The sequence below is a fragment of the Pelodiscus sinensis genome, chromosome 19 (assembly GCF_049634645.1).
Source record: "Pelodiscus sinensis isolate JC-2024 chromosome 19, ASM4963464v1, whole genome shotgun sequence".
Classification (NCBI taxonomy): Eukaryota; Metazoa; Chordata; order Testudines; family Trionychidae; genus Pelodiscus; species Pelodiscus sinensis.
The window spans coordinates 9458744-9483725 of NC_134729.1; the positions used below are offsets into that span (position 1 = coordinate 9458744).

At 66.7% G+C, this 24982-nt stretch overlaps 1 protein-coding gene across 3 annotated transcripts in view; it reads right to left on the minus strand.

Moving 5' to 3' along the window:
- Positions 1 to 24982, minus strand: part of PCP2 (Purkinje cell protein 2) — a 36400-nt gene that overhangs the window by 9811 nt on the left and 1607 nt on the right. Inside the window, exons 1-3 of one of the 3 annotated variants that reach the window (XM_025183040.2) lie at positions 23629 to 23797; positions 7124 to 7244; positions 6479 to 6642 (exon numbers count right to left, since the gene is read on the minus strand). In XM_025183040.2, the coding sequence (XP_025038825.2) occupies positions 6479 to 6642; positions 7124 to 7244; positions 23629 to 23703 (360 nt within the window). In that variant the 5' untranslated portion in view covers positions 23704 to 23797. Of the gene's footprint in view, positions 1 to 1073; positions 1191 to 6478; positions 6643 to 7123; positions 7245 to 23628; positions 23798 to 24982 lie in introns of those variants that run through there. The other 2 variants (XM_014571963.3, XM_025183039.2) reach the window with 2 other exon arrangements.

The window sequence follows — 24982 nt, forward strand, 5'->3', positions numbered from 1 at the left end:
TGATACCTCACGTGTGCACTGATATCTCCTCTGTGTGTGTACCTCACGTGTGCGTGCCTGTGGGAGAGCCCACTGCACTGATACCTCACATGTGTGCACTGATATCTCCTCTGTGTGTGTACCTCACGTGTGTGCCCATGTGGGAGAGCCCACTGCACTGATACCTCACATGTGTGCACTGATATCTCCTCTGTGTGTGTACCTCACGTGTGCGCATGTGGGAGAGCCCTCTGCACTGATACCTCACGTGTGCACTGATATCTCCTCTGTGTGTGTACCTCACGTGTGTGTGCCTGTGGGAGAGCCGACTGCACTGATACCTCACGTGTGTGCACTGGTATCTCCTCTGTGTGTGTTCCTCACGTGTGTGCCCATGTGGGAGAGCCGACTGCACTGATACCTCACGTGTGTGCACTGATATCTCCTCTGTGTGTGTACCTCACGTGTGTGTGCCTGTGGGAGAGCCGACTGCACTGATACCTCACGTGTGTGCACTGGTATCTCCTCTGTGTGTGTTCCTCACGTGTGTGCCCATGTGGGAGAGCCCACTGCACTGATACCTCACGTGTGCGCACTGATATCTCCTCTGTGTGTGTTCCTCATGTGCATGTGTATGCACAGTGTGTGTACCTCACATGTGTGTGTGTGCATTGATACCTCCGGTGTGCCTTGTGTGCAAGAGCCCACTGCATTGATACCTCCTGTGTGTGCGCCCTGAGCATGTTCCTCACGTGTGTGTGTGCGCGCACTGATGCCTCCTGAGTGTGTGCGAGTCCACTGCACCGATTCCCGTGTGTGTGCCCTGGGCATGTGCTCCCGGGTGTGCACGTGGATAGGATTCCAGCCCATGCCTCTGGTGCTAGGCCAGGATCCCCTGCCCATGGCTCACTGGGCGCGTCCAGCACTGTCTGCTCCCTCCTGCACTCGGGCCCTGTTTCCCGCCAGCGCCACGACCCCCAGGCATGGCCTTGCTGAGTCCTGTTCCTCCCCCTCCCCCAGGCTTCCTGGCCCTGCTGCAGCACACAGTGGTCCTCGGGCGCCCCGAAACGGACACAGACTAGTGGGAAACCAACCAGGCCTTTATTGGGGCGCTGGGGCTGTACAGAGGGCAGGGCAGGTGCTGCAGGGCATGGGTGCTTGTGCGGCCGTCAGGCACGTCGGCTCCTCCCCCCACCACGGGGCGCTCACTTCTGCAAAGAGGAAGAGACGGCGTTGGGAGGCGGGGCGAGGACGGGCCCTGTCGAGCTCCCGGGAGCTGCCCAAGCTCTCCAGGACACGCGCGTGTGGAGCTTCTTCCCAGAGACAGGCACTGGATCAGCACTGAGTGCCCTCCCCCGCTGAGCATATCCCCCTCTGATACATCCCCCCAGGTCGCATCTGTTCACAGACAGGGCATCTGCCCCCGCTAGGATCTGTGAGCTCTAAGGCCAGAAGGGCCAGTGTGACCCTGCCACTGCACTGTGTGTCTGGCACTGCACTGTGTGCCTTCCTGTGTGACCCTGGCACTGCACTGTGTGCCTGGCACTGCACTGTGTGCCTTCCTGTGTGACCCTGGCACTGCACTGTGTGCCTTCCTGTGTGACCCTGCCACTGCACTGCCTGCCTTCCTGTGTGACCCTGCCACTGCACTGTGTGCCTTCCTGTGTGACCCTGCCACTGCACTGTGTGCCTTCCTGTGTGACCCTGGCACTGCACTGCCTGCCTTCCTGTGTGACCCTGGCACTGCACTGCCTGCCTTCCTGTGTGACCCTGGCACTGCACTGTGTGCCTTCCTGTGTGACCCTGCCACTGCACTGCCTGCCTTCCTGTGTGACCCTGCCACTGCACTGTGTGCCTTCCTGTGTGACCCTGCCACTGCACTGCCTGCCTTCCTGTGTGACCCTGGCACTGCACTGCCTGCCTTCCTGTGTGACCCTGGCACTGCACTGTGTGCCTTCCTGTGTGACCCTGCCACTGCACTGCCTGCCTTCCTGTGTGACCCTGGCACTGCACTGTATGCCTTCCTGCGTGACCCTGCCACTGCACTGCCTGCCTTCCTGTGTGACCCTGGCACTGCACTGTATGCCTTCCTGTGTGACCCTGCCACTGCACTGCCTGCCTTCCTGCGTGACCCTGGCACTGCACTGCCTGCCTTCCTGTGTGACCCTGGCACTGCACTGTGTGCCTTCCTGTGTGACCCTGCCACTGCACTGCCTGCCTTCCTGTGTGACCCTGCCACTGCACTGTGTGCCTTCCTGTGTGACCCTGCCACTGCACTGCCTGCCTTCCTGTGTGACCCTGCCACTGCACTGCCTGCCTTCCTGCGTGACCCTGGCACTGCACTGCCTGCCTTCCTGTGTGACCCTGGCACTGCACTGTGTGCCTTCCTGTGTGACCCTGCCACTGCACTGCCTGCCTTCCTGTGTGACCCTGCCACTGCACTGTGTGCCTTCCTGTGTGACCCTGCCACTGCACTGCCTGCCTTCCTGTGTGACCCTGCCACTGCACTGTGTGCCTTCCTGTGTGACCCTGCCACTGCACTGCCTGCCTTCCTGTGTGACCCTGGCACTGCACTGCCTGCCTTCCTGTGTGACCCTGGCACTGCACTGTGTGCCTTCCTGTGTGACCCTGCCACTGCACTGCATGCCTGGCACTGCACTGCCTGCCTTCCTGTGTGACCCTGGCACTGCACTGTGTGCCTTCCTGTGTGACCCTGCCACTGCACTGCCTGCCTTCCTGCGTGACCCTGCCACTGCACTGCCTGCCTTCCTGTGTGACCCTGGCACTGCACTGTGTGCCTTCCTGTGTGACCCTGCCACTGCACTGCCTGCCTTCCTGTGTGACCCTGGCACTGCACTGTGTGCCTTCCTGCGTAACCCTGCCACTGCACTGTGTGCCTTCCTGTGTGACCCTGGCACTGCACTGTGTGCCTTCCTGTGTGACCCTGCCACTGCACTGCCTGCCTTCCTGTGTGATCCTGGCACTGCACTTTGTGCCTTCCTGTGTGACCCTGCCACTGCACTGCCTGCCTTCCTGCGTGACCCTGGCACTGCACTGCCTGCCTGGGACTGCACTATGTGCCTTCCTGCATGAAAAACATTTGGTCTTGATTGAAAAATGGCCCATGCACTGCTAGGGAATCCTGGGAGATTGTTCCAGTGGTTCCTCCCCCTCCCTGGGACAGACGGATGCCGTATTTCTGAATGTGTCCCATCCGCGGGGTGGTGTTAGACATTTCTCTGCAGAGTGAAGAGCCCGGGGTTAAACAGGGTTCCCCAGGCAGGTACTTAGGGTGTGTTGGCCCTAAGCCGACTGCTGTGCGGTGGCTGGTGGCCGCACTGCTCTCCCTGAGAGTGCATCCTCACCCAGAGCGCTACCACCAGCTGAAGAGGGGCAGCGTGGGGGGATGAGAACCGGGAGCTCCATGCAGCTCCCGCCCCCTCCTTGCCGGGAGGCAGCCTGGCTCTGGCAGCCCAGTTTTCTTGCCAGTTTCACAGCAGCAGGAGCTGTGAGAGTGCCAAGGCAGCCGTCAGCCCCGCAGTAACACCACGGGGACACAGCCCCTGCGTGGCTGGAACTACCCTGACATAAGCCTCCCGTGGAGGTGGAGGTCGGTTTCTGGCCATAGTGTGGACACTGATAGAGTTAGTGTCCCCGCGTTCACCTAACCGTGCAGTGCCGCTCAGCCCTGCAGACAGTCGTCAAGTGACCCGTCCACCTGGGAGTCTGTCACTAGGAGGCAGGTTTCTAACCCAGCCATTGTCCGCGGGGCTCTTGGCCTCCTCACCTGTGGGCCCCAGCACTGGACCCAGGATTCCAGCCACGGTGGCACCAGTGGTAAAATAACCTCTCCGCTCCTGCATGAGCGTCCCCTGTTGGCCCAGCCCAGGCTCCCATTAGCTCTATGGGCCACACTGGGGGTTCATGTTCATTCACCCTCCCCAAATCTTTCCCAGGGTCCCAGCTTCCCAGGGCAGAGTCCCCACGTCTGTCAATAAAGCCTCAGTCCCTCCATGTGTGATGTGTGCAGCTGCCCCTGTGGAGAGGTCTCCCGCCGGCACTCCCGGCTGCCCAGGGTCCAGCGCACGCGGGTCAAGCAGTTTGGGGGCAGCCCCAGTCCCTCGCCCCCCGGCATTGGGATTGGAGCGCGTCTGCCCTGGGGAGGTTCTCTTACTAGGGACACCGCAGCTGCTGGGCCAGACCCCACTGGCTGGACTGCTAGTCTAGAGCTCCCCTCAGGCTCTGCAGATGGAGCCCCAGGCCAGCTGCAGTGTGGACACCTGCTTTCCTTGTCTTGCTCGACTGCTCCTCTTACAGCCCCTCCTTCCCGTACCCCACGCTCTCCCCCAGCCCAGGGGTGCTCTTGCCACCAAACATGTGAGTGCAGCTCCCACCCCCTCCGCCAGAGAGCATGGCTACTGCCCTCTACTTCTTCAGTGTGCAGTGGCCACCAGTGACCCCAGTTCCTGGTGACCTCATGGTCTAAGCCCATCCCTGGGCACTGCACCAGCTTGTGCATTCTGGAGAAGCCTCATGTGGATACATGGCAGAGATGGGCTCAGTCAGTACTCCCTCACCAGCGCAGCCAGCACCCCCCAGTGCAGCCAGCACCCCCCCAGCGCAGCCAGCACCCCCCCAGCGCAGCCAGCAAGCCCCCCCACCCCCGATGAAACTCCAGCCAGGCACATGAGAGAGAACCAGAGAGAGAGAGAGAGAGAGAGTGTTAGTTGTGTTAATTCACATCCTGACACGGACAAGGGGTGCGGGGGGGGGGGGGGGGGTCAGCTATTAGTCACAAGCCGGACACAGGGCCATGACCTGGGCAGAGAACAGGGATGGAGAGTGACTCTCTCAGGACATGGGGCAAAGGGCTGGTACAGAAGCCACAAGACAGCCAGGGGAGGGGGCGGGTTTGCCAGCTGGCCAAGGGGCAGATCCCTGACGGGGGGTTCCCATGTTTGGCCTGCCAGACTCACTGCAGCCTGGGCCCCTCGCGCTGAGCCAGGCCAGGGGTTAAGGAAGGGACGGGGGAGGCGCTGAGAGGCAGGTTCTGTCCTCTGTCCCTCCGGGAATGTCACAGCCAGCTGCTGCCCTGAGGCATCTCACTGCAGCCAGTCACCACCAGCTGGCGCCAGACACTGACTGAAATGCCAGGGGACGGGCTCTCTGCCCCCATGCTGGCATCAACTCCCCCCTCCCTTCGCAGCCACTGACCAGCCCCGCTCCCTCTGAGTGGACCAGCTGCAGCAGGGCCTGGGAAGGGGGCAGGTATCCTGGGCTCTAACCCCAGCTCTGGGAGGGGTTGGGTTACAGCAGGGGGGCTGGGAGCCAGGACCGCTGGGGTCTAGCCCTGGCTGACTTACTGAATCACTCTGACTTTCAGCCAGATCCTGTTGCTCTCCGTGACTCAGTTTCCCCATCTGCAAAGTGGAGCTAGCGCCCCTGGCAGCCGGCCAGTGGGCAAGCTGGCTAACAGACAGCGCAGACGGCCTTGGGCGGGGGCTTCTCCAGCAGAGGGGCTGCAAAGCTCCGGCTCATTGTGGGCACACAGCAGCCCTGGGGCACCAAATGGGCCTGAGTGAACATGGAGACCTGGGGAGGGGCACTATGGGCCAGTATCTGCCCATCTTGCAGGGGTTGCCTGTCACTCGGGAGGGGGCCTGGGGTGTGGCCGCTCCAGGGGGATTCAGCCAATTGCGCTGCTGGTGAAGGAGCCCCCGACACACACACCTGCGGCTGTGCCAGGAGCCCTTTGTGTGCGCCACATCAGCCAATCAGCTTTGAGGGTTAGTCATTGGTGGGCTGCTAATGGCTGCTGCGGTACCTGGGCTGGTTTCTAATTGGGTGAGTGGGGGGAGGGAGGCGGAGAGACACAGGCAGCCCACGTGGGGGGCGCTGAGGGGGGAGTGAGTTGGAATGGGGGGGGCATCTGCCAGCTACTTTCCCCGATGGTGCCCATGGGCCCTATGCCACTGCCTCCCCTCTGCCGGGCTTTGGATCCGGCCCCACTGCCAGGGCGCTGGGTCCTTTCTGTCACTGCATTGCCGAATGGGGCGGAGGGGAGCCCTTGTGCTGGGGGTGCACAGATGGGGGTAGGAGGAGTGACGGGCTCTCCCAGCCTGGGTGGGCTCCCGGCACTGGTGAGCAGCAGAGCCTGGTTCTCTAGGTGGCCTGGCCCAGGGGCTAGCCCCACAGGCGATGGGGGCCTTAGTCGTGAGTAGTGAAGCCTCAGTTCAGTTCTGCAGGGCCTCCCCCTGCTCCACGAGGCTGCCCCACCCTCGCCATGTGCCCCCCCCGCCTTCTCACTCCAACACCCGCCACTGCCCTCTCCTGGACGCCCCTGGGACTGCGCTCGTCAGATGTCGCCCCCAGGGAGTTCCTCACACGGCCACACCCAACGGCAATGCCCTGAGCCCCTCCGCCCCGCTCATGGCTACGCTGGCCGGGCGCACGCTCCGGCACCTGGCCACAGAGCACAGCGAGAGCCGCAGGGCCTCACCTTGGCTGGCCCGGAGGCTGGCTTGCTGGCGGCGTGGCGGTCGGTGTTCTGGAAGCCAGGGAGGTAGCTGAAGCTGACGCGCTGGTCGTCCATCCGCCGGCTCTGCGTCTGCGCCAGCATGTCCAGGAAATTGTCCATCTCCGGCGGGGGGCTCGGGCTGTCTTCTGCAGGCACCACAAACGCAGGCATGAGCCAAAGGCCGGGCCACTCCCACAGGAGGCCTTGACCCTTCCCTGGAGGGCCATGGCCCCCTCCCTTCCTGCATCCCACCTACCCCCACAACAGCACTGACCATGCCCCTCCAGTCCCACCCACAGAGGGACTGTAAACCTCCCAGAATGCACCTGGCCCTTCCGCCACGGTGCTCACGGGGCTGGCAGCTCCTTGCCTGCCTGCAAGCCCAGCCCCAGCCTGGCAGAACCACAAACACTCTTTGTGGGATAAAGCTTCCGAGCTCCAATCCAGCCTCAGGACTGGACTTCTCACTTTCTGGCAGCAGGGAGTTCCACAGGCTGCCTCCGCTGCTACCCACCGCCTAGTGATGAGCCATCCTTGCTGAGGCCACTTTCCCACCCCCTGCGTGGGTAGGCGTGGGGATGGGACCCGTGGCGCTAAACCCAAGAGCTGCCCGCCCCCAGGACTCACGCTTCTCCGGGTCAGCGCTGCTTTTGTGCACAATCTGGACGTTGCAGCGCTGCTCGTCCATGCGCCCGCCCTGCACGTGGGTCAGCAGGTTGAAGAAGCCTTCCTGCTCCGGGGACACCGACTGCAAGGGAAGGGGTGTGTGTGAGATGGAGTGTGGGGGAGATACACCCCTGAACCTTCCTGCTGTGGGCCCTGCCCCTCCCCTGGTAATGTCTCTTCTGCAGCACTCCCTGGAGCCAGGCCCTACCTTCCGCTCCAGTGCGGCCTGCCCCTCTGCACTAGGGGGCACTCACAGGCCCACATGGGACTCCAGCAGGGACCAGCCCAAGGCCTGATGGGGGGCTTGACCCCTCCTAGCAGCAACTCGCCCCACCCCTCCCACAAGGCTTCAGATCCTCAGGGCCTCTGATCTCCCTCCCCTGGCCCAAACCTCAGCCACCAGCGCAATCCCCGACAGCCCAGCTGGGAGCCCCCCAGCCTGCCCCGAGTTGTGGGGTCACAGCCTCGTGGGCCTCATCTCAAAGCCTGGACAGCAGCTGCAGGTCCCCCCATCCCACCCCAGAGCTCGGCCTCTTCCCAGCACCCTGCCCCTGCCTCCCAGGGCAAAGCAAGCAGGCTCTGTGCCCTTTCCCTGGCACAGGGTGAAGGCCTCAGCTGGGCACAGACCCCTCCCCATCAGCACTCAGTGGTGTGTGTGGGTGGCTAATCCAGCCTCTGCCCAGCCAGTGCCCTGCCCTATAGCACTGCCGACCCCCGGCTGCTGAGGAGGACCAGGCCTCACTGAACTGTGGCTTGGGCCCAGCAGGTCTCACGGGGCCAGGCCACAGGCCACGCCCACGTCCCTACCTGCTGGGCTCATGGCCTGGGATGTCTAGGTGTCTGGCTGGACCGCGGGTGACCCTGACTAGCTACCAAGACTTCACAGTGATGCCCAGCCCCTGCCAGGGACCTTAGCATCCCAAAGGCCAGTGCTTGGCTACGGGCTGGTGAGCGCCTGTACTCGGACGTGGCCAGATGTGGCTCCTGCTCTCTTCCTACCACCCCCATCCCCTGCGCAGCGCTAGACGGGGGAGTAGGGGGGAGGGGAGCAGCTCCCAGTGTAACTGCAGGGTGTGCGGAGGGTAGCCCAGGAGAGCAGGGGCCAGGCGGTTTCCTGGCAGCATATGTGGAGCCATAATTGCTGGGCGGGCAAAGGGCCCTGGTGGGATGGCTCATGCCAACGGCAGCTCCTCCAGCCGCCTGCACGGGGCCCTGGGGCCAGCAGTGGCTGTGAGGGGAGAGCAGCTTAAAGCAAAAGGATCTCAGAGAACCCCCTTTGGAGGAAGGGCTCCGGCAGGCAACGGGTTACATCCCTGCTCGGCTCTACCCTGGCAGCAGGGAGGGGTCCCAGCACATCGCTTTGCTCTGCCCTCTGCATGGCGCATCCGTGGCACCTAATCCTGGGGGCCAGATGCCTTAGTCACGCCTAGATATGTGGCAACTGCTGGAAGAGATCAGGGAAGTAACCGGGCGAGCCAGGCAGTGACTTGCAGCTGGAACCTGCCTGCTCTAACCACTAGCTAGCAGTGCCTTCCTCTGTGATGGCTGGAACCTCGGGGCAGATTCTCTGACACGGGGCGGAGGGGGTGGGAGGGTTGGTCCTGGACCCGTTGCAAGCCTGGACTGAGCTGGGGTGCTGGCCAGTCTGCTAACTAATGTACTGACGAGTGGACGGAGGGAATGCATGCAGTCTGTAGCATTAACCTACATGCTTGTGCTCATCAGTTCATCGGTTAATGGACTACACTATTACATCCCTAGTGTAGATGCTCCAGAGCTGGACATGTGAGTCGGCTGCTGTGCATTTCCCAACGCCGGGATTCGCTTTGGCACATGGCCTGGAGCCGGAGCCATCTCCGGGTTCCTTTCAGGAGCGGTAAGTGGGCGTCACCGTCGGACTGGGATTTTAGTATCCAGCTGTGCTCGCCCACCGCTAGAGATGGCCAGCCCTGGGCTCACAGAAACAGACGAGCTGAGATGCAAAACAAGGCACCATTTGGTAACAGTGCGAGTGAGAGACGGCCACGGTGTGTTCTGGTGGGCAGGCAGGTCCCAGGGCCGGTGCTGTGCCCAGAGGCAGACTACGCAGTGGTTTCTCCTGGCCTTGGAATCGGTGACAATTGGGCGCCACAAGGGCTTCCAAAGAACCGCTGGTGGGTTCAGGTTTCTTTCCTGCTGGGCTTTGAGCTCTTCAAGGCTCTTTTTCAAGACACTGCCTTTATCATTTGTGAATGAAAGCTCGGGCTCTGATACGCTCCCTGCTCCAGAGCTGCACTGAACATCCCAAGACTCGCGACAAAGCCCGGAGAACAGTGACAGCCGGTGGGTCAAGCAGCATTTGCGGAGGTTTCTCTTTCTTCAGTCTCCCCGTCCAGCTGGACCTTCAGCATCCCACAGGCCAGAGCCTGGCTCAGGGATTGCTGCACCGAGCCCAGAGCTTCTGCTGGAGAGCAGTGGAGGTTTGCAAATGGCCCAGTCTCGAGGTGAAGGAGAATCCCTGGGCCAGCTGCTCCCCTGGCTCTTTCCCGGCACCATGGCCTGCTGGTTTGCTTCAGCCTCTAGCTTCAAATCATGTTCCACCTTTTCCTGCCAGATTGCAGGGCCCGGGGCTGCCCTCATGCTCCTCTCCCTCGAGGGGCCTGGAGCCTGGGGGCTGGTCGCCTCTGAGCCTTCTCTTGGAGAAACGGAATGGCCTGGTTCCATAACCATCCGCACCAGGGCCGGCTCCCAGGCATTCCCAAGGCTGAGCCCTTGCCCGTTCGCCCCCCTCCTTTGGCCGTGCGGCCTGAGGCCGGGTCTACACTGCAGACCCACGTCAGGTAACGATGCTGCTCCAGGTTGTAAATCCCCTCTCCTCCCTCCGGGCAACGTGGCAAGACCGGCCGAAGCCCGTGTACCCAATGCTACGTCTGAGGGAGCGTCTGTGCATGTCTGCCCTCGGGGTGGGAGGCGGGTTCCCTGTGCTGCTGGAGAGCTCACCTGTCCTTAAAGCCCAACGCCAGCGCAGCCCAATGCCAGCGCAGCCCAATGCCAGCACGGCTGCCTTGCCCCCCGGGGCCAGTGATGGTCACACCAGTGCCGTATCCTCCCCCCTCCGCTACTGAGATCCCCCCGCTTATCCGCAGCAGGATGGCATTAGCCCTCTCACCACGGCTCCTAGGCAGCTGGCTCCCTCCATGACCCTTCCATCCTGTCTGCTTCCCCAGCCTTGAATTGTGACCTACATTCCCTCTCCGAGATGCATGACCTTGCACCGGCTGTATTAAAAGACATATCGGTCACAAGCCCAGCTTACGGAGCAGCACCGGAGCACTGGGAGACCAACCTGGCCTCCGCCGTGTCTCCACCCCGCAGCCTGCTCAGCTGCAGAGTCACTGGCCTGGGTCTCACATTTCCTCCCAGCTCCAGCCAGAGAGACTGAGGAGCAAGGGCTGAGCCCAGAGCCCCGCCAGGCGACACTGTGCCCCATTCGCAATCACTGGCTGGGACCGAGCAGGGAGGTTTTAATCCATTTGAGAAGGGCTGCGCTGTGTTAGGATATTACAAATGCAAATAATCCAGCGCAGGCCTGCATGGGAGAGATGGCCGGGCAGCCCAGGACGGGTTTAACAAAGGAGGCCAATAGCATTGCTCGCCTTTACAGATGGGGAAACTGAGGAATGGAACAGCACTGTGACTGGCCCAGGATGTCAGTAGCCCGGCTGGGATTAGAATCCGGAGTCCCAGGCAACTGCTCTGTTCCCTGGGCCAGACTGCTCCATGGCAGCTGGACGGTGGCCGGCCCTGGCACAGCAGAGTTTGCACCACCTGGGAAATCTCCACCCTAGGGATCTAGTTGTTTGCATATTTCTCAGAACACAGAAAGGCCCAGGGGCCAGACTTAGGCCGCCAAGGCCTATTGATTTCAAAGAGGCGCCTAAATCCCTTGGCACATCGGGCCCAGGGGCCTCCCACTCCAGCAAGCCAAAGGCAGCACTGCCTTGCGCCGAGCCAGGCCCGCGGCGAGCATGTCCTGGTGCCCTCCGCACCTGGGCTGTGCCCCGTGCCTGCTTCTGCCATCACTGCGCAGGCCCACCTTATTGCAAAGCCCCTGGGACGTCTCCAGTGCCCTGAGGGGGTGGGCGCATGAGCCAGCGAGTCCCACCTCCCTGCTCTCAGTGGGAGTGGCTGGCCTGGCGGGTGGCCTGGCAGCAGCAGGCGTCTGACCCCCGGCGCCCAGCAATGAGGATGCGCATGGTGGGATGTTCCTGTCCTGGCTCTCGGCCTCAGACCGGGAAGGGCCAAGGAATGCGCGGCGAGCAGGGGGCAGGGAGGGTCAGCTCTGCTCCAAGCCCTGGTGGATTGTGGCTGGGAGAGGGGTTCACGGTGGACCAGCCTCTTCCATCTCCACAGAGCGTGGGGTGGGAGGTGGCCCAGCCAGACGGATGGGGGCAAAGAGCACAGGCTCTCCGGCAGCCCAATGTCCAAGGCCACTCAGGCTGGGCACCATGAGTTCAAGGCCCAGCCAATCTGTGGGCAGAGGGGGAGTGACGGCTGGGGAGCAGCGAATGGCGGAACAGCCAGTGGGATCTGGGGGGAGGGCCGGGGGGGAGCGGCGAATAGTGGAGCAGCCAGTGGGATCTGGGGGGAGGGAGGTGGCCAGGGGGAGCGGCGAATGGCGGAGCAGCCAGTGGGATCTGTTGGGGGGGGGAGGGAGGTGGCTGGGGGGAGCGGCGAATGGCGGAACAGCCAGTGGGATCTGTGGGGAGGGCTGGGGGGGAGCGGCGAATGGCGGAGCAGCCAGTGGGATCTGTTGGGGGGGAGGTGGCTGGGGGGGAGCGGCGAATGGCGGAGCAGCCACGGCAGGAGGGCTGGGTGATGGTGCCACCGGGAGGCTCAGCCCACAGGCCTGGGAGCCAGCGTGCACCGGCCAGGGGGCTGAGGGCTCACAGCACCACTCCAGACCGGGGGATCGGGCCCCACTGACCCCAGTGGAGCCAGGCTGATGTACACGGGCGGGGCCTGGCCCAAGCTATTCATCCCGCAGGGAGCAGGGGGACGGGCCATTTCTCTGCGCTTCGAAGTGGCCCATGGAATCCCAGGGCTGGGAGAGCCCTCAGGAGGTCCACATGGCCAGGACCCCCCAGCTCAGTCAGAGGGCCCCTGAATTCAGACCCCCTGTGGGACGTGCCAGCACAGCCCCGCTCATTCCCGCAGGTACCAGCCCGGCCCCTCGGTCTCCCGGCTGGACTGATTTGCAGGATACTTGGTGGCCCTGCCGGGGGCTCAGGGCAGGAGCTCACAGGTGCTGAGGGCCCAGCCCAGGCTGTGGTGGGACAGCGGGGCAAATTTCGCTGCAGGGGGAGAGACCCCCATGGGATCTGGGCCCCAGCTGGGCAGTGCCAGCATGGTAGGTGGCTGATCACATCCTTGGGGCGATGTGCCCCTGCCACTGGTGGGCAGCCTCGCTCCCAGCTGGCGGGGCTAGAACCGGGAGCCCTGCCTAGAGCCAGGGTTGGGGGCTGCCATGCAGTTGGAAGTGCCTCACTCTGATCCTGACGTGCCCCATGGCTGAGCTGTCCCCGGGGGGCTGAGAGCTGGGCAGTGCACCCTGAGGGGCTGGCAGAGCCACACGCCTCCTGCCCGCTTGCCCCTGCCCTTTGCCATGGCACTCGGCTCCCCGAGCTCCGGTGCTGCAGCAGTGAAGTGACGGGACCCTGGGCGCTGCCCCGTGGGAAAGCGCGACAGCCCAGCCTGGGGACTGATGCAGCCTACCAGGGCTGCTTGAGCGAGGGAGGGGCAGGAATTGCACCGCCTGGAAGTGAGCCCCTGCCCGGCACTGGCTCCGTGCAGCCCCACCATGCCCCAGGCCTGCTACTAGCCATCACACCGATCCCCATGGCGCTGCCCTGGGCACAGGCTGGGCACCAGGATCCCGGTGCCACCCACTGCCCGAATCACCCGCTGCCTCCATGGGGACGGCTTTGCCCCAAACAGGAGCCGGGGGCCCACAGCCCCCTTGGCAGCCAGGCCTGTGAGACCCTCTTCTGTCTCGAGGGCCTGCCAGAGTCTTGGCGCCGCCTTGTCAGACTCATGGACCCCCTGACCCCAGGCATGTTGCCCACAGGGTCAGAGCCCTGCACCTCCCTCGCCCGGTGCTCAGCCCTGCTAAGTGATGGGGCCTTAGTGCAAATTGCCCTGTGCCGAGAGCTGGGACCAACAGCCCCGGGGACCCCCAGCTGTGCTCCAGCACCAGAGATCCCTGCATGAGAACCCAGCCCCGGCCCCACCCGCACCCAGCTGGAGGGGGGCTCAGATGCCCTGCAGGGGCTGAGAGGCCCAAGACCAATGTGCCTATCGTAACAGGCCAGGTCATAACAACTGCCCTGGAACCACCGCCCCTCTGCTCACAGTGCTGAGCTCTGCCCCGTCGCAGGCCAACGGCCCCTCTAGCCCAGCACCCCCCATCACAGACCAACGGCCCCTCTAGCCCAGCACCCCCCCTCACAGGCCAACGGCCCCTCTAGCCCAGCGCCCCCCGTCACAGGCCAACGGCCCCTCTAGCCCAGCGCCCCCCGTCACAGGCCAACGGCCCCTCTAGCCCAGCACCCCCCATCACAGACCAACGGCCCCTCTAGCCCAGCACCCCCCCTCACAGGCCAACGGCCCCTCTAGCCCAGCGCCCCCCGTCACAGGCCAACGGCCCCTCTAGCCCAGCGCCCCCCGTCACAGGCCAACGGCCCCTCTAGCCCAGCACCCCCCCTCACAGGCCAACGGCCCCTCTAGCCCAGCACCCCCCTCACAGGCCAACGGCCCCTCTAGCCCAGCGCCCCCCGTCACAGGCCAACGGCCCCTCTAGCCCAGCACCCCCCCTCACAGGCCAACGGCCCCTCTAGCCCAGCACCCCCCCTCACAGGCCAACGGCCCCTCTAGCCCAGCGCCCCCCGTCACAGGCCAACGGCCCCTCTAGCCCAGCACCCCCCCTCACAGGCCAACGGCCCCTCTAGCCCAGCGCCCCCCGTCACAGGCCAACGGCCCCTCTAGCCCAGCACCCCCCCTCACAGGCCAACGGCCCCTCTAGCCCAGCACCCCCCGTCACAGGCCAACGGCCCCTCTAGCCCAGCACCCCCCGTCACAGGCCAACGGCCCCTCTAGCCCAGCACCCCCCCTCACAGGCCAACGGCCCCTCTAGCCCAGCACCCCCCGTCACAGGCCAACGGCCCCTCTAGCCCAGCACCCCCCTCACAGGCCAACGGCCCCTCTAGCCCAGCACCCCCCCTCACAGGCCAACGGCCCCTCTAGCCCAGCACCCCCCCTCACAGGCCAACGGCCCCTCTAGCCCAGCGCCCCCCGTCACAGGCCAACGGCCCCTCTACCCCAGCGCCCCCCGTCACAGGCCAACGGCCCCTCTACCCCAGCGCCCCCCGTCACAGGCCAACGGCCCCTCTACCCCAGCGCCCCCCGTCACAGGCCAACGGCCCCTCTACCCCAGCGCCCCCCATCACAGACCAACGGCCCCTCTAGCCCAGCACCCCCCGTCACAGACCAACGGCCCCTCTACCCTAGCGCCCCCCGTCACAGGCCAACGGCCCCTCTACCCCAGCACCCCCCCTCACAGACCAAGGGCCCCTCTAGCCCAGCACCCCCCGTCACAGACCAACGGCCCCTCTACCCCAGCACCCCCCGTCACAGACCAACGGCCCCTCTAGCCCAGCGCCCCCCCTCACAGACCAACGGCCCCTCTAGCCCAGCACCCCCTGTCACAGACCAACGGCCCCTCTACCCCAGCACCCCCCCCACAGACCAAGGGCCCCTCTAGCCCAGCACCCCCCCTCACAGACCAACGGCCCCTCTAGACAAAGCCTTGGGCCCTGGGGTGCTCCTGCTATGAACCTGCCAGGCCAGGCTGGGGCTGGCACAGCACACGTGGGTTGGTGGGGTCACCAAGCTGCCCTCCTCCCCCGCTAAGAACACGGGAGACTCTCTCCTGCTGAAGGTGGGGAGCGGGCCCCGATTTCAGCTGGGGTTTGGGCAGTGTCCGGCACACCAGGGGCCTGGGCTGCTCAGCATCCTCCAGTGGGAACCGGACCAGGCAGAGGCTGGCTGCAAAGTGGCCAGGAAGGAGGTCGCAGGGTTTAAGATGTGGTGGGTTCTGTGCGACCCCCTAGAGGGGAAAGGCCCCGTGACACATTCCCGGCCCTTGAGTCAGCCAGAACCGTGTGGCAGAATGGACTCCCATAGCGCAACATGGAGCAGCTTGGACATGGGGGGGGTGGAAGTGGTGTGGGGCCGGCACAGCTGGGCACGGCATGGGCAGAGACGGGCATGGGGCCGGCACAGCTGGGCACGGCATGGGCAGAGACGGGCATGGGGCCGGCACAGTTGGGCACGGCATGGGCAGAGACGGGCATGGGGCCGGCACAGCTGGGCACGGCATGGGCAGAGACGGGCATGGGGCCGGCACAGCTGGGCACGGCATGGGCAGAGACGGGCATGGGGCCGGCACAGCTGGGCACGGCATGGGCAGAGACGGGCATGGGGCCGGCACAGCTGGGCACGGCATGGGCAGAGACGGGCATGGGGCCGGCACAGCTGGGCACGGCATGGGCAGAGACGGGCATGGGGCCGGCACAGCTGGGCACGGCATGGGCAGAGACGGGCATGGGGCCGGCACAGCTGGGCACGGCATGGGCAGAGACGGGCATGGGGCCGGGCATGGGGCCGGCACAGCTGGGCACGGCATGGGCAGAGATGGGCATGGGGCCGGGCATGGGGCCGGCACAGCTGGGCACGGCATGGGCAGAGACGGGCATGGGGCCGGCACAGCTGGGCACGGCATGGGCAGAGGTGGGCATGGGGCTGGCACAGCTGGGCATGGCATGGGCAGAGACGGGCATGGGGCCGGCACAGCTGGGCACGGCATGGGCAGAGACGGGCATGGGGCCGGGCATGGGGCCGGCACAGCTGGGCACGGCATGGGCAGAGATGGGCATGGGGCCGGGCATGGGGCTGGCACAGCTGGGCATGGCATGGGCAGAGACGGGCATGGAGCCGGCACAGCTGGGCATGGCATGGGCAGAGACGGGCATGAGATGGGCAGAAGTCAGGGCCACAAGAGCTGGGCCTGGTGCAGGCAGAGCTGGGAACAGCCAGCACTGTAAGGCCTGAGGCCTTTTGTTGCAGCCACATTAGGAGCAGCCGCCATGAGCCAAGACGCACAGTCGCAGCCCCACTCTCTGTGGCCCCCCGTCCTCGCAGCCCCACCGCCACCCGGCCACGGAACCGATCTCCGATGTTAAAAGGGACGGTGCTTTGACTGCAGCGGCTGTGACATCTCGGCTCCGTGACTGCTTTACCCCACGGCCCCATGGCTCCGTGGTTGGACGGTCTCGGTCGGGTCGCTCACTGTTTGATAACCAACGCGGCCAGATTTGCAGCAGGCGGCGCTGGGCTGGCGGGGCCCGGAGCGGTTTGGTGACATCAGTGAGACGCTTGGTCCGGTGGAGCTAAGCAGGGCCCAGGTGTCACTATATAAACTGGGCTCCTAAAGGAAGTTCTTGGGAGCCAGCTCCAGGACACAGCCCCAGGCTCTGAGCTGCCACCTCCCACCCCCGCCAGCCCTGCCCTGCAGCAGCTGGAGTCCCCACACGCCCTGGCCCTGCCGGGACACAGGAAAAGCTCGTCTGCCTCATGGGCAGTGGGGGCACCGTGTGCTCAGCGTGGGCCTCCTGGGCTGGTGACTGTTAATAGACAAGGGCTAAGAACGGGGATGGGTAAGGGAGACACCTTTTGTCTGCAGCCCTAGAAACAGGGAAAGAGTGGGCAGGCCAAGGTGGGCAGAGCACAGGGGTGGGCACGGCGCAGGCCGAGGTGGGCACGGCACGGGCAGAGGTGGGCACGGCACAGGCAGAGGTGGGCATGGCGCAGGCAGAGGTGGGCATGGCGCAGGGGTGGGCACGGCACAGGCAGAGGTGGGCATGGCGCGGGAAGAGGTGGGCACAGCGCAGGCAGATGTGGGCACGGCGCGGGCAGAGGTGGGCATGGCGCGGGCAGAGGTGGGCACGGCACGGGCAGAGGTGGGCACGGCGTGGGCAGAGGTGGGCATGGCACGGGCAGAGGTGGGCACGGCGCAGGCAGAGGTGGGCATGGCGCGGGCAGAGGTGGGCACGGCGCAGGCAGAGGTGGGCATGGCACGGGCAGAGGTGGGCACGGTGCGGGCAGAGGTGGGCATGGCACGGGCAGAGGTGGGCATGGCGCAGGCAGAGGTGGGCATGGCGCAGGCAGAGGTGGGCACGGCACAGGGGTGGGCACGGCGCAGGCAGAGGTGGGCATGGCGCAGGGGTGGGCATGGCGCAGGCAGAGGTGGGCACGGCACAGGGGTGGGCACGGCGCGGGCAGAGGTGGGCATGGCGCAGGGGTGGGCATGGCGCAGGCAGAGGTGGGCACGGCACAGGGGTGGGCACGGCGAAGGCAGAGGTGGGCATGGCACAGAGGTGGGCATGGCGCAGGCAGAGGTGGGCATGGTGCAGGCCGAGGTGGGCACGGCACAGAGGTGGGCATGGCGCAGGCAGAGGTGGGCATGGCACAGAGGTGGGCATGGCGCAGGCAGAGGTGGGCACGGCACGGGCAGAGGTGGGCACGGCGCGGGCAGAGGTGGGCACGGCGCAGGCAGAGGTGGGCACGGCGCGGGCAGATGTGGGCATGGCGCAGGCAGAGGTGGGCACGGCGCGGGCAGAGGTGGGCATGGCGCGGGCAGAGGTGGGCACGGCGCAGGCAGAGGTGGGCATGGCGCAGGCAGAGGTGGGCACGGCACGGGCAGAGGTGGGCATGGCACAGAGGTGGGCATGGCACAGAGGTGGGCACGGCGCAGGACGAGGTGGGCACGGCACGGGCAGAGGTGGGCACGGCACAGGCAGAGGTGGGCACGGCGCAGGCAGAGGTGGGCACGGCACGGGCAGAGGTGGGCACGGCACGGGCAGAGGTGGGCACTGCGCAGGCAGAGGTGGGCACGGCGCGGGCAGAAGTGGGCACGGCGCGGGCAGAGGTGGGCATGGCGCAGGGGTGGGCATGGCGCAGGCAGAGGTGGGCATGGCACAGAGGTGGGCATGGCACAGAGGTGGGCATGGCGCAGGCAGACGTGGGCATGGTGCAGGCCGACGTGGGCAAAGCACAGAGGTGGGCATGGCACAGAGGTGGGCATGGCGCAGGCAGAGGTGGGCACAGCGCAGGCAGAAGTGGGCACGGCGCGGGCAGAGGTGGGCATGGCGCAGGCAGAGGTGGGCACGGCGCAGGGGTGGGCACGGCACAGGCAGAGGTGGGCATGGCGCGGGAAGAGGTGGGCACAGCGCAGGCAGAAGTGGGCACGGCGCGGGCAGAGGTGGGCATGGCGCGGGCAGAGGTGGGCATGGCGCAGGCAGAGGTGGACACGGCACGGGCAGAGGTGGGCATGGCGCAGGCAGAGGTGGACATGGCACGGGCAGAGGTGGGCATGGCGCAGGCAGAGGTGGGCAAGGCGCAGGCAGAGGTGGGCATGGCGCAGGGGTGGGCATGGTGCAGGCAGAGGTGGGCACGGCACAGGGGTGGGCACGGCGCAGGCAGAGGTGGGCATGGCACAGAGGTGGGCATGGCGCAGGCCGAGGTGGGCATGGTGCAGGCCGAGGTGGGCACGGCACAGAGGTGGGCATGGTGCAGGCCGAGGTGGGCACGGCACAGAGGTGGGCATGGCGCAGGCAGAGGTGGGCACGGCGCAGGCCGAGGTGGGCACGGCACGGGCAGAGGTGGGCACGGCACGGGCAGAGGTGGGCACGGCGCGGGTAGAGGTGGGCACGGCGCAGGCAGAGGTGGGCACGGCGCGGGCAGATGTGGGCACGGCGCAGGCAGAGGTGGGTATGGCGCGGGCAGAGGTGGGCATGGCGCAGGCAGAGGTGGGCATGGCGCGGGCAGAGGTGGGCACGGCGCAGGCAGAGGTGGGCATGGCGCGGGCAGAGGTGGGCATGGCGCAGGGGTGGGCATGGCGCAGGCAGAGGTGGGCACGGCACAGGGGTGGGCACGGCGCAGGCAGAGGTGGGCATGGCACAGAGGTGGGCATGGCACAGAGGTGGGCATGGCGCAGGCAGAGGTGGGCATGGTGCAGGCCGAGGTGGGCACGGCACAGAGGTGGGCAAGGCACAGAGGTGGGCATGGCACAGAGGTGGGCATGGCGCAGGCAGAGGTGGGCACGGCACGGGCAGAGGTGGGCACTGCGCAGGCAGAGGTGGGCACGGCACGGGCAGAGGTGGGCACGGCGCGGGCAGAGGTGGGCACGGCTCGGGTAGAGGTGGGCACGGCGCGGGCAGAGGTGGGCATGGCACGGGCAGAGGTGGGCACGGCGCAGGCAGAGGTGGGCACGGCTCGGGCAGAGGTGGGCACGGCGCGGGCAGAGGTGGGCATGGCTCGGGCAGAGGTGGGCACGGCGCGGGCAGAGGTGGGCATGGCACGGGCAGAGGTGGGCATGGCTCGGGCAGAGGTGGGCACGGCGCAGGCAGAGGTGGGCATGGCACGGGCAGAGGTGGGCACGGCGCGTGTAGAGGTGGGCATGGCGCAAGCAGAGGTGGGCACGGCGCAGGCCGAGATGGGCACGGCGCAAGCAGAGGTGGGCACGGCGCAGGCCGAGGTGGGCACGGCGCAGGCCGACATGGGCATGGCGCAGGCAGAGGTGGGCATGGCACAGAGGTGGGCACGGCGCAAGCAGAGGTGGGCATGGCACAGAGGTGGGCATGGCGCAGGCAGAGGTGGGCATGGCACAGAGGTGGGCACGGCGCAGGCAGAGGTGGGCATGGCGCAGGCAGAGGTGGGCACGGCACAGGCAGAGGTGGGCATGGCACAGAGGTGGGCATGGCGCAGGCAGAGGTGGGCACGGCGCAGGCAGAGGTGGGCACGGCAGAGGCAGAGGTGGGCATGGCACAGAGGTGGGCACTGCACAGGCAGAGGTGGGCACGGTGCAGGCAGAGGTGGGCATGGCACAGAGGTGGGCATGGCGCAGGCAGAGGTGGGCATGGCGCAGGCAGAGGTGGGCACGGCGCAGAGGTGGGCATGGCACAGAGGTGGGCACGGCGCAGGCCGAGGTGGGCACGGCGCAGGCAGAGGTTGGCATGGCGCAGGCAGAGGTGGGCATGGCGCAGGCCGAGGTGGGCACGGCGCGGGTAGAGGTGGCCACGGCGCAGGCAGAGGTGGGCACGGCGCGGGCAGATGTGGGCACGGCGCAGGCAGAGGTGGGTATGGCGCGGGCAGAGGTGGGCATGGCGCAGGCAGAGGTGGGCATGGCGCGGGCAGAGGTGGGCACGGCGCAGGCAGAGGTGGGCATGGCGCGGGCAGAGGTGGGCATGGCGCAGGCAGAGGTGGGCACGGCGCAGGCAGAGGTGGGCACGGCACAGAGGTGGGCAAGGCACAGAGGTGGGCATGGCACAGAGGTGGGCATGGCGCAGGCAGAGGTGGGCACGGGCAGAGGTGGGCACTGCGCAGGCAGAGGTGGGCACGGCACGGGCAGAGGTGGGCACGGCGCGGGCAGAGGTGGGCACGGCTCGGGCAGAGGTGGGCATGGCGCGGGCAGAGGTGGGCATGGCACGGGCAGAGGTGGGCACGGCGCAGGCAGAGGTGGGCACGGCTCGGGCAGAGGTGGGCACGGCGCGGGCAGAGGTGGGCATGGCACGGGCAGAGGTGGGCACGGCGCAGGCAGAGGTGGGCATGGCACGGGCAGAGGTGGGCACGGCGCGTGTAGAGGTGGGCATGGCGCAAGCAGAGGTGGGCACGGCGCAGGCCGAGATGGGCATGGCGCAAGCAGAGGTGGGCACGGCGCAGGCCGAGGTGGGCACGGCGCAGGCCGACATGGGCATGGCGCAGGCAGAGGTGGGCATGGCACAGAGGTGGGCACGGCGCAGGCAGAGGTGGGCATGGCACAGAGGTGGGCACGGCGCAGGCAGAGGTGGGCATGGCACAGAGGTGGGCATGGCGCAGGCAGAGGTGGGCATGGCACAGAGGTGGGCACGGCGCAGGCAGAGGTGGGCATGGCGCAGGCAGAGGTGGGCACGGCACAGGCAGAGGTGGGCATGGCACAGCGGTGGGCACGGCGCAGGCAGAGGTGGGCATGGCACAGAGGTGGGCATGGCGCAGGCAGAGGTGGGCACGGCGCAGGCAGAGGTGGGCACGGCAGAGGCAGAGGTGGGCATGGCACAGAGGTGGGCACTGCACAGGCAGAGGTGGGCACGGTGCAGGCAGAGGTGGGCATGGCACAGAGGTGGGCATGGTGCAGGCAGAGGTGGGCATGGCGCAGGCAGAGGTGGGCACGGCGCAGAGGTGGGCATGGCACAGAGGTGGGCACGGCGCAGGCTGAGGTGGGCACGGCGCAGGCAGAGGTGGGCACGGTGCAGGCAGAGGTGGGCATGGCGCAGGCAGAGGTGGGCACGGCGCAGAGGTGGGCATGGCACAGAGGTGGGCACGGCGCAGGCTGAGGTGGGCACGGCGCAGGCAGAGGTGGGCATGGCGCAGGCAGAGGTGGGCATGGCACAGAGGTGGGCACGGCGCAGGCAGAGGTGGGCACGGCGCGGGCAGAGGTGGGCATGGCACGGGCAGAGGTGGGCACGGCGCGGGCAGAGGTGGGCATGGCACGGGCAGAGGTGGGCACGGCGCAGGCAGAGGTGGGCATGGCACGGGCAGAGGTGGGCACGGCGCGTGTAGAGGTGGGCATGGCGCAAGCAGAGGTGGGCACGGCGCAGGCCGAGATGGGCATGGCGCAAGCAGAGGTGGGCACGGCGCAGGCCGAGGTGGGCACGGCGCAGGCCGACATGGGCATGGCGCAGGCAGAGGTGGGCATGGCACAGAGGTGGGCACGGCGCAGGCAGAGGTGGGCATGGCACAGAGGTGGGCACGGCGCAGGCAGAGGTGGGCATGGCGCAGGCAGAGGTGGGCACGGCACAGGCAGAGGTGGGCATGGCACAGCGGTGGGCACGGCGCAGGCAGAGGTGGGCATGGCACAGAGGTGGGCATGGCGCAGGCAGAGGTGGGCACGGCGCAGGCAGAGGTGGGCACGGCAGAGGCAGAGGTGGGCATGGCACAGAGGTGGGCACTGCACAGGCAGAGGTGGGCACGGTGCAGGCAGAGGTGGGCATGGCACAGAGGTGGGCATGGCGCAGGCAGAGGTGGGCATGGCGCAGGCAGAGGTGGGCACGGCGCAGAGGTGGGCATGGCACAGAGGTGGGCACGGCGCAGGCTGAGGTGGGCACGGCGCAGGCAGAGGTGGGCACGGTGCAGGCAGAGGTGGGCATGGCGCAGGCAGAGGTGGGCACGGCGCAGAGGTGGGCATGGCACAGAGGTGGGCACGGCGCAGGCTGAGGTGGGCACGGCGCAGGCAGAGGTGGGCATGGCGCAGGCAGAGGTGGGCATGGCGCAGGCAGAGGTGGGCATGGCACAGAGGTGGGCACGGCGCAGGCAGAGGTGGGCACGGCGCAGGCAGAGGTGGGCATGGCGCAGGCAGAGGTGGGCATGGCACAGAGGTGGGCACGGCGCAGGCAGAGGTGGGCACGGCGCAGGCAGAGGTGGGCATGGCGCAGGCAGAGGTGGGCATGGCGCAGGCAGAGGTGGGCACGGCGCAGGCAGAGGTGGGCACGGCGCAGGCAGAGGTGGGCATGGCACAGAGGTGGGCACGGTGCAGGCCGAGATGGGCATGGCACGGGTAGAGGTGGGCACGGCGCAGGCAGAGGTGGGCATGGCGTGGGCAGAGGTGGGCATGGCACAGAGGTGGGCATGGCGCAGGCAGAGGTGGGCACGGCGCAGGCAGAGGTGGGCATGGCACAGAGGTGGGCACGGTGCAGGCCGAGATGGGCATGGCACGGGTAGAGGTGGGCACGGCGCAGGCAGAGGTGGGCATGGCGTGGGCAGAGGTGGGCATGGCACAGAGGTGGGCATGGCGCAGGCAGAGGTGGGCACGGCGCAGGCAGAGGTGGGCATGGCACAGAGGTGGGCACGGCGCAGGCAGAGGTGGGCACGGCGCAGGCTGAGGTGGGCACGGCGCAGGCAGAGGTGGGCATGGCGCAGGCAGAGGTGGGCATGGCGCAGGCAGAGGTGGGCATGGCACAGAGGTGGGCATGGCGCAGGCAGAGGTGGGCATGGCGCAGGCAGAGGTGGGCATGGCACAGAGGTGGGCACGGCGCAGGCAGAGGTGGGCATGGGGCCAGCATAGCAACACAGCCCATACAGTGTAAACATTTTCTCTTTGTAAATCTCTCAAATGCCCCCAACAATCCTCCCTTGACCCCGTTCCCTGATCCCAGGCAGCCCGTTCTCCTGGACTCACGTGATCAGGCCTGACCCTTTGGGGACTCCTCTGCTGACCAACCCAGTCCCTGGAACCCCAGGCCAGGGGGTTCTGGAGCGTTCAGAGCCCCCAGAGGCCCGGGGCAGCTGGGTGCCTCCTAAAGTGCACAGGGGTCTGGCGTCCATGGTCCCTCACTCACCCCACTGGATGGGTTGGAGGCCGGCGATGGCTCCTTTTTCTCCTCCTCCTCGGCTTTGCCTTCCACTGTGGCCATCCTGAGCCTGGTGCTGCCAACCAGGACCACAAACTGCCCTGACGGCTCCTCTGCCCACGGCCGCTGCTCACCCCAAGGCAAGTGTCCAGAGCCCTCCGGGTGTGGTGCCCTGCCCCGCCTGTTCCCACCGTGAAAGCCCCAGGTGCCAGTCGGTGTTAGCAATTTATAGAGAGCTAGTGCTCCCCGCCCTCTCCCCGCCCGGGCCACCCCCTGCCTCCCTCCCCCCGCAGCCTTGCTCTGCCCACCCGGATCCAAATCCATATTTTAATAAACAGGCGTCCAATCTGCTCGTCCATCAGATCTTCGTAATCTGCATAAAGATTATCCCGGATAATTGTCTCAGAAAAGCCACCCGCATGAGCGTGCGTGAGTGTGCGGGGGGTGCGTGCACGCGTGCGAGCCAGCAGCTGGGGCAGCTGGCCAGGTCAGTGCCCCAAGCTCATACCCTCACTCTCACCCAGCTCCCACCCTGCACCCCATTTCCCCTACCCACCCTGTGACCCTCATCCAGTGCCTGCCCCAGAACCAGCCCCCCGCCCCACGGCTTCACAGTGACCTGGCCCAGGCCCCAAAACCAATCTCCCCCCCCCACACTGACCCAGCCCAGGCCCCAGAACCAGCCCCCCCGCCTCACAGTGACCTGGCTTAGGCCCCAGGTCCCTCCTGCTCTTGGCCAGCCCATGGCCCAGACTCTCCATTCAGAACCAGGCCTCCCCCTCCAGTGCCAGGCCCCAGCCCTGAGAGCCAGCACCCACGGCTCTGCCCCAGCGCCAGGCCCATTGCTCGGGTCTGACGCCCACCCGCTGCATGGGAGAGGGAGCCGACACGGGACCTGCTGTGCAAGGCCTCTGGTGCCGGCTCCGAGTGAGAGACCACGGTGGGCCCAGGCCTGCCCTGCTCGGAGCCTGCTGCTCTCAGCCCCTGGCCTGGCTCCAGAGGAGCAGGGAGGACTCCCTCCTGCCAGGGCACGCAGGGCGCCCACCCCGGCCCCGCGGCTGGGCACAACTGGTCGTGGGGGGCAGCAGCCCTGAGGCAGAGGTGAAAGGAAGCGGGTGATGAGGGGAGCTGAGGATTGGCCTGTAACAGAGCAGGGCAGCAGCGCCGGGGGTAGCCGGGGCAGGAGGGGGTGGTTGAGGGTACAAACAGCTGCACTGAGAAGACCCCCCACCCACCCCATGGCTCAGTGGCAGAGACCTACCCCACCCCCTACTCCCCTCCGCCCCCATGGCTCAGTGGCAGAGACCTGTGAAAGGGGAGGGGGGTATAGTGGGAGGTGGGG